The 9090-nt window shown below is 34.5% G+C and overlaps 1 protein-coding gene across 1 annotated transcript in view; it reads left to right on the top strand.

Moving 5' to 3' along the window:
- Positions 1 to 8968, top strand: part of LOC101311629 (putative membrane-bound O-acyltransferase C24H6.01c-like) — a 10835-nt gene extending 1867 nt beyond the window's left edge. The window contains exons 3-17 of the mRNA XM_004308512.1: positions 497 to 609; positions 801 to 865; positions 2120 to 2190; positions 2679 to 2738; positions 2856 to 2969; positions 3438 to 3562; positions 3830 to 3881; positions 4564 to 4626; positions 4814 to 4923; positions 5015 to 5107; positions 5228 to 5309; positions 7342 to 7419; positions 8122 to 8197; positions 8307 to 8356; positions 8548 to 8968. Of these exons, the coding sequence (XP_004308560.1) occupies positions 497 to 609; positions 801 to 865; positions 2120 to 2190; positions 2679 to 2738; positions 2856 to 2969; positions 3438 to 3562; positions 3830 to 3881; positions 4564 to 4626; positions 4814 to 4923; positions 5015 to 5107; positions 5228 to 5309; positions 7342 to 7419; positions 8122 to 8197; positions 8307 to 8356; positions 8548 to 8589 (1194 nt within the window). The 3' untranslated portion in view covers positions 8590 to 8968. The remainder of the gene's footprint in view (positions 1 to 496; positions 610 to 800; positions 866 to 2119; positions 2191 to 2678; positions 2739 to 2855; positions 2970 to 3437; positions 3563 to 3829; positions 3882 to 4563; positions 4627 to 4813; positions 4924 to 5014; positions 5108 to 5227; positions 5310 to 7341; positions 7420 to 8121; positions 8198 to 8306; positions 8357 to 8547) is intronic.
- The last annotated feature ends 122 nt before the right edge of the window (positions 8969 to 9090 follow it).

Raw genomic sequence — 9090 nt, 5'->3', positions numbered from 1 at the left:
ATATATATATATATATATATATATATATTTTTTTTTTTANGTCTGACTTTACTTCAACCTTTAGTTTTTGTTCAATAAGATGTTATACGAGCCTTCACAAGCATGTGGTCCGAAGACATAGAACTTGTAAAAGCCAAATGTGTTTTGCTGTAAAGTTTATATATATATATATATATGTATGTATGTATAACAGGCTTAAATGTTGATATTTTGTTCCCCATATACCATCAAATTTTGTCTTTTTACTATTAAAGCTGAAACTTATTGGGAGAGTGCAATATGTGTTTCCGATGTTTATTCTGTACAATTGTCATCTGTGTACTGGTATAATCTGATGAGATGGAGTTCTAGGCTCTTTTAATGAGATCCTAAGTGAAGGGCAATTTTGACAGTACCATGCGATCAAAAAGTTATAATGTCTATTCATGGTAATTATTAATTTTCTTTTTGAAGCTGCTTTTCATGTATGTGCAAATCATGTTTTAATTTATTTTAGTTTTTGCAGATATTTGCTCGGACGAAGTACTTCTCTTTGGTATTCTGGAGTTTCAATATATTCTTTCTTCTCTGCAATCGTATTTATGAAGGATACTCATTTTCCTCATTTGGGTGAGTTTTGTTGGCTAGGTTATTATTTTTATTTTTACTTGGGTAATTTAAGAACTTCTTCTTTGGGGAGTTGAGTTGTAAAAGGTAGTTTGACTTCAAAAGAAGAAAAAAAAAAAAGAAGAAGAAAGAATTTGTGTTTTGATGACGAGTCATATGTCTGCTTACATCTTCTGCTTATCTATTTCAAATAGGGAGCACTGGGCATTATTGGACAACTTTCGGGGCACCTTTAGATGGCAAATATGCTTCAACTTCGGTATTTCCTCACAAATGTTTTGGAAACTTTTTATTCCTATTGTCTTGCTTATAAATCAATGTGCATTGTTGATTTTAGATATCAGTATATCTACTTCTCATTTCATATGCATATCTCTTACTTGTATGCATAAAATGGTGAAGTTCTGGAGAGAGACACACACACACACTACACAGAGTTCCAAGACGAGGGTCACTGGGAATATGGATTCTCAGACAGAATATGCAACCAATATTTCAGACTAAAGTAGAGATGTCACAGAATAAGAAACCAATATTTCGTACTACGCTAGAGATGTGCAGCAAACAAAGTACTGTTGTTCAAGACTTCATGTGAAGCACCAAAGAGTGTTGTTGGTCTAGTGGCCAGGCACTTGGTTTGCTCCCAAGTGATCTGGGTTTCGACCTTCTCCCATGCTGTTCACCTAGCAATTGTTAGAGTTTGCAGTTTCCCAAATGTTGTGGGGTTAGGAGGGAAGCCTAGGGAGTAGTTGGGTCAAATATCCAGATACCCTAGTTTCAAAAAAAAAAAAAAAAAAAAAACTTACATGTGAAGCAAATTGTTTATTGCTGTATGGCTTATACCAGCTCCACCCCGCCAGTATTAAGAACTTAGAATTTTGACATAAGTTTCTATCTAGTATCTACTCTCAGGGAGATTGGTTACCTTAAGGCAACGACAGTACTTCATTTTTGAACGAGAGTACTTTGCTTGCTGGACAAGTGATTTCCTCTCATGTTCCTTAAGAAATCACTTTAACATAGTGGACATGTGATAGTTACTTAAGTACTCCTTTACACTTCTTTAGTAACTAGTTATGTACTAATGAAAACTAGCATGTCCAGCCTTGCATTTCTTAGGATATCAGAATAATTATAGGTTTTATCAGATTGCTGTTCGGGAAGTTTGAAGCCAATCTACCTGCTAAACTCGTAATTTGATTGATGTCCATCTCTACTATAACAGTGTGTCAAATAGTCCCCTATGTCCGCTTGTAGCTTAGAATGACTAGCACAATTGAATAATAAACTTATAAATTCATTGCACATCTGCAAATTTATACTGATTTCAGTAAAATAGTTAAAAAAGTGATATTAATAAAACAGGATATGAGCACTAGCAGATTAAAGAAGAGAATGAAAATTCAAAGAAAAGAGGAAGCATTTCACTTGGCACAATACATGTTCCATCCAGCTTTTGTGTGTAATGAATATATATTGATGTAACCAAGTGGCGCCTTTTCTTGTCTGACAGTTGTTCTGCGCATGGTAAGCTTTGGTTATGATTACCATTGGGCTCTTCAAGATTCTCGTTTCGACCATGAGGTATATGTTTGTTTCCTTTTCCATCCTGTTTGTATAGCATGTATTCTGTAGGTCGGTCACTTGTCTAGCATGATTACCATGGACCTCCCGCAATTACAGTTCTGTCACCATGGTTACTTGTAGTATTGTATCTGTTTGCAGTGCTCATATTCATATTCACTAGTCTACTTTTCTTTCTGGTGTCCTTCACATGCTTGCCAATTACAATGACTATTTATCTATTATTGTCTACTAACTCACTCCAAACTGATTTCCTTGTTCATGTATCCATCAGTCTCCTCTGATTTAGCATAAATCATGATACCAGAGAATTCTTGGTGATTGGTAACCATAGAAATACATATATAATCATGATATATACAGATTAATCATGGTGATCCCGAGTTCATGCAGAAAGACTAGTTAGCTTTAAAGTTTCTTCATGTAAGCAGATGATCTTGCAAGTTGTAATTTACTAATTGCTCATAATGATTAGTTGGTGATTGTAGAAACATATACAGCGTTGCACTGTCTGTAGAGCCGGGAAAACTTGTTACCATTTTTTACAGGTTAGCTAGCTTATAATTGGGTGAAGCCAAATATTAGTGTAGATTCTGAGTCCTTTTATAACTTTTTATCTCAAGAGATTCTTTTTCTATGTTAATGAATGTGTTCATTCTGCTTAGGAGAGAGGTGTCCAGAGCGACAAGTTTGCCTTTGTCACATACCTTTCTTATCTGGCATATGCCCCTCTTTATCTTGCTGGGCCAATTCTAAGCTTCAATGCCTTTGCTTCACAGGTTCGCCATTTCCAATATCAATACTGTCTTGTTTTCTTCCTTGATCATCAGTGGTCCAGTTATGTTAATTGCAGTCTTGGCAGTCTTTCATGGATGAACTAGTAATGTGTTATAAGAAGTGCATTTTTGCTATACAAAGACTGATTTAGCAGACTTTATAATTGAATATTGATGTTTTAAATTCAAGAAATATTTTGTGGTTGCCTTTTTCCCCCTAAACACAAAGACTGATCCTGGTCAGAAGCTAAAAACACATTCCACTACAAAGCATGAAATACTTGCATTCAGATTTGAATTTTTTTTATAGAGTTAACTGTTAAAATCTAAACGCTAGTAACTTGGCTCTTGCCCTGTGTAGTTAACCATCTTTTCTGAATATATGATTTTTCAGGTTATTATAAGAAGTGCATTTTGCTATGCCCTATAGCGAAAGTCTCATCAATTAACCTTATTCCAGTGTTCTTTCAGCTGGACATTCCTCAAAATAACTATTCAGTTAGAGACACTACTTGGTACGGTTTGCGTTGGCTGTTAAGTCTTCTTCTGATGGAACTAATGACACATCTCTTTTACTACAATGCCTTTGCAATCAGGTGCATGTCTTAAAAGTTAAAAATACACCATGGATTATTTATTTCATATGTAAATATCTATTTAGAGTGGGGCTCTAGTGAGGACTTTTAAATCAGCAGTTGGATGACATGTGTGTTGAAGACATAATATTTCAACTAAAATTTTTACCACTTATCCGTTGATTTGGAAGTCCTCAATAGAGATCCCTGTCCCCTGTGTGTGTGTGTGTATATATTTATCTTTTGAATAATACTTGAATTAATTCAAACTTTTTATGCACCTATCAGTGGTATATGGAAGCAGTTAAATCCTGTAGACGTGTTTATTATTGGATATGGGGTAAGATATATCTTTACCATATTAAGATTATTCCTGATTGGAGTTTTAACATGTCAAATTATCATAATTTTAAGTGGACCATTACTTTTTATTTGTTCGTGCAGAACAATGGCAACCTTGGTAGTTACCATGAACTATGAACATCCGATCCAATATATTCACACCTTCCTATCCAAAAAAACCCTAAATATTAAGTTCTTTGGAGAAAACAGTTTCTTGTAACCAAACAAAAATGTATAATTGTCTACTTTGTGTATATTCTTATTGTCTTGGTATAAAGTATCATGCTACATACCTTTTTTTAGCAATCAGAAGTTCATGATTTGAAATTTGATTATCCTATTTGGATACACTACTGATTGAATATATTACGAATTCAAGGCATCAATGAGTTTCTTTAGATAGTATATATTATAGAGTTAGCAAGAAAACATTGTTGCCAAAGTTAATAGATATAACAATCCTTAATCCTTAGATTGTAATGTCATTCCTCTCGGATATAATTTACTCTATTGCTATCTAATTGTGTTTTCACCATATAAGTACTCTGCTATGTTTCACTATTTTCCTTTACTATGTTTCAGTTTCCATTCTAGTTGTTGGGTGGCTCCCATTTTTTTTCATTATGTTTGTTTTCTTGTTTTCAGCCCATGTTGCTATTTACTTCCTTCTGATGGTGCAGGTTTTAATCTTCATGTGGCTAAAGTTTTTTCTAGTATGGCGCTATTTCCGATTCTGGTCACTGGTGTGTACATGTAATATGGATTTTTTCTTTTTCATTTTCTTCTAACAGAGCGGTTTAACTTTAACACACACACACACACACACACACACACACCAGATACTAACTTACTAAGTACACATGATGTATCATGGTTTTTAGCAATTAATGTTGTCCACTTGGTAAACTTTTACTATTGTGTTTACCTTAGATCTGTGGCATTGAGGTCCCTGAGAATATGCCAAAGTGTGTAAACAATTGCTACAACTTGGAAAGCTTTTGGAAGAACTGGCATGCTTCCTACAACAAATGGCTAGTAAGGTAAAACCTTTAACTGTTACGCTTTGAATTTATCTTGTCATTTTGTTTCTAACTCTTGAGAATTTTGTTTTCAAAATTACTGCAATGTTAGGTATTTGTACATTCCTCTTGGCGGCTCTCAGAGAAAGCTTCTCAATGTGTGGGTTGTATTCACATTCGTTGCCATTTGGCATGATTTAGAGTGGTAATTCTGGCTGCATTGTTTTGTATTTCATTTATATAGGTGTTTCAGTTTCCTGATATGGGTGCAGAACATTGTTGAAATTTGTTTCTCACTGTAAATGTTTCCGTTTATTGGAATTAGGAAGCTTCTTTCATGGGCATGGCTGACATGTTTATTCTTTATTCCGGAAATAATCTTCAAATCAGCAGCAAATGCATTTCAGGTGATCACCTTCTCCTGTCTTTTATTTTTGTGGAAAGGATCCTTCCAATTTCTGCAAGGGTAGTTTGGTACTCTCTTAATTGCAAACCACACCCCTTCTCCACTATTTAGAATGTGAATTTCCCAAGTGTATTTCTCTTCTCTATCAGTTCTCTATCAAACCAAAGTCTGAAACTAACTGTGTAGTGCTGATATCCAAAAGACCACAACATAGGAACTAATTCCGTAAACCCTTAACAATCCTTAATTGTCATCTACACAAAATATAGATATGATCATATCAGTGAGTAAAGTCAGCTGTGGTCACCCGCAATTACGGTTGTGGGACCTTCGTCCTTGATGGCTTTAAAGATGCACCAATGTTTTTTGGTTGGTGCTGTGATTGGTGGAGTTTGAGAGTTTTAAAGTGTCAGTTCTTGCATATCAGCTTTTTCATGGCTTGTGTTTCTTGATTTTGGCATTGGAGAATTGTTATCCGTTATTCACATTTATGAAAGCTTGTTTGGTCATTCTCTCATACTTTTTTGGATTCCAAGGCATATATAACCCTATAGCCATTATAGATTTGGCCATCAGAGTAATCCTAATTGCTTTGGATTTTGATTATATATTGCACGATACTAATCAACCTTGGTTTTTGGGATGAAAAAAGGGAATTTGATACCTTGTTCAAATCTCTCAAATTTGCTCAAGCTTGATTCGCTGTATAGTGTTTTGGTCAGATTTACTTGTACAAGGAATTACTTGGGCACTTGTGATATTTAAAATTTAAAAGTGGAAAGAGTGAGTGGGTTTGTAATTTGAGGTGCCAATTTCATCCCCCTTTTTGCAACTCTCATGTAGCCAAACATTTGGCCACTGGGTTGAACTGATGGTGTACTTTGTTTGTAATAGTTGTATATCCTCTTATGGTTATTATTCTAAAATTACAAGTGTAATGGGTCAAACCTCTTATGGTTGCATTTCCTCTTATGGTTACTATTCTAAAGTTACAAGTGTAATGGATCAAACCTTTGAAGTACCATATATCTTGACACAATTTGCGACCCTCTCACAATTAAAGCATAACAAAGGGTTTGTAAGAATGAATTCATGTTGCATCCTCAGCTGTTTATGTACCACTATTAAGAGAATTGTTAGTTTAAAGTCCCTACTCAAAGTCTTTACTGTTGGTCAAAGTCACAATAATTCTATGGTTAATTAATTATCAGTGATGGTACCCTTTTTCCCTTTATTAATACCACATTACCCATTAATACTACTGTTGCAACAGCATTTTCTCTTTCATTTTTTATCTAGTTTATTTTATTTTTGGTCTAAGCTTTAAAGTACCATCCATAAAGTTTGTATGTTAGGAAAATCTTCCAAATGCTGGACAGTTAACCCAAAAAGATATTTATGCTCTATTTAAGTTATGTGTGCAATATAGATAAATAATATATTATAGTATGAAGAAGGGCATACTCGATGATTTATGCATGAGACTACTCGTCAATTCCATTTTTCTTTGTTCAGCAACCATCTTGGTATAATACAGCTCATCAAATGTTTGAAGTAATGTGAAACAGACGGTTATTTTTTCAAAGTCAATATGGAATTTCTTTATAAAAAGGTGTCTATTTTGATTTAATCTTCTTAAAACATTCTCAAGTATGAATATATGTAATATCAAAAGTTTTTGGGTACTACTTCTGTATGAATATAATGGTTTCATTTCTTACCATCATAAGAAACAAAAGATCGTATTTTCCTGTCAAGAGGAGGTCATAATCTGACAAGAAAAAGTTCTGTGAATACGACCATCAGTTATCAGGATGTGTGCTGTTGGTGTATAGTTTGGAAACTAGTATGTTCAGTGTAAATCTTATGGGTGGGATAAAATTTTCAAAGTTTTTGCATCGCCATACATAGTGACTAGTGAGAAAATGCATAATGAGTTAGTATCAATACACTGCATTGGTTTCGTATCTTATTCCTGATTCCTTTTTGTGTAAAGAGGGTTACAGTTATAATTTTCTTATATTTTTGTTCAGGCAAAGACTGCTCTTGGGGAGTTTATTGTTCGTGAATTCAGTGCGGCTGCTGGGGCTATCACAATCACTTGCCTCATGGTCTGTTTTATATGGTTATTTTGGCGTATAGTATATTTGCTGAGACTTTAAAGTAATATCAGATGATAAACCCATATTCTGTATTGCTTGACGATTTCTAGAATTCACTTGAACTCACAAGAAAGTGTATTTATTATAAATTAGAAGGCCACATAGGGCACACTGAATACCTTCCTGGTTGGATCATAAGCAGAAATCCGAAGAGTAGCGTTATTGCTTTAAGATATATATATATATTATATTTTTTCTAAGGTTGCTCAATATAATTAGCTAGTTGGATCTTCATGATATCAGTTCATGAGAACTGAACCTTTGAATTAATTATGTTACAACTGTGCTACAAAACAAAATGTGGGCTTAGACAGATTTTTGGTGTCTTCTTTTTCTGTGTTTGCCTGTCATGCTGAGAATTTAAAAGTGAGAGTAGAAGAAGTATGAAACCATTTGTAAGTATTAGAAAGCTATGGGGAATAGATGCTTTTTTTGTCACCTTTGCAGTTTGCCCCAATGCTTTGAATTTCACGATTCGGGATGACAAAATATGCAGTTTTTGCAAGCTACAGTGACTTTATTTGTCAACAAGAATGAGTAAATGATATGATAATATCTGATTAAAATGCTAATGCTTGTATTTGATGAATGCCTTTTCGTTTAATCTGCACAAGATTTTTTCTTTTATGACATTCTTTCTCTTTTATGTAGGTTGCAAACCTTGTTGGTTTTGTGATCGGACCATCTGGGATTAGTTGGTTGGTTTCTCAATTCCTTAGCAGAGAAGGTATTTTGAAATTTTACATCCTCTTTTTTTTTTTTTTTTCCAAAGATATATAATTTCCTTAAGATCCCAATTATGCACATATAATAAAGAATATATATTCCTTGTGCAGGATTACCGGTCTTGGCTGGCATGCTTTTAACATTTTATGTTGGTACAAAGGTAATTTCCATGAAATCTTACAAATGTGATGATGAGCTTGTTATATCCATTGGGGTAGAGTTTTGGTTGGGGGGGGAGGGGGTGGTTATTCAGAACTATGGTCCGTATGTGTGTTTCACCCATGCTATAGTTGGTCTGAAGTTGAATTATCGCCCATGCTATAGTTGGTCTGAAGTTGAATTATCTTGCAGCTTATGTTCCACATCCGTGATGCCAAACAAAGTACCCGCTAAATTGGCTTCCCATATGGCTTTAGCAGTCGGTCCTTAAGCTAAAGTCTAGTATGAAAAGCACTGACCATTGAAATGAAAAACTAGACTTGAAGTTCCAGACTGGAACTGGTTTGCGCAGAGGACCTTGATTTTGTAGTGAGGGTACATAACTAATGCATAGTGACGGAAAGAAGTATACGGTTGGGAAAGGAGTATCCCTTTGCTAAAGTATAAAAAGCAACTGATGCGGGAAAGTTGCGATTCTGATTTTCTTTTTTCATTTTCTTTTGTAAAACTCCTGCTCTGTGGTTGTAATTCATCCCCAGTAATCTCGATTTCATAGTGTTATACGTTTGCAGTACAGAATTGAGGGTAAGACACCAAACACAAATACTTCCATGATCCAATGGCACAGGATTTTCTTTTGTAGTGTTGACTCATATGCGTATATTGTTTTGTTTTTTTGTTTTTGTTTTGTTGTTGTCCAGTTGTGTAATCCGAAATGGGTAAGGTCAGGAGTCA

Source organism: Fragaria vesca, linkage group LG7 (genome assembly GCF_000184155.1).
Source record: "Fragaria vesca subsp. vesca linkage group LG7, FraVesHawaii_1.0, whole genome shotgun sequence".
NCBI lineage: Eukaryota > Viridiplantae > Streptophyta > Magnoliopsida > Rosales > Rosaceae > Fragaria > Fragaria vesca.
The sequence above is the reverse complement of the archived record's forward strand: the minus strand, read 5'-3'. Positions and strand labels throughout refer to the sequence as shown.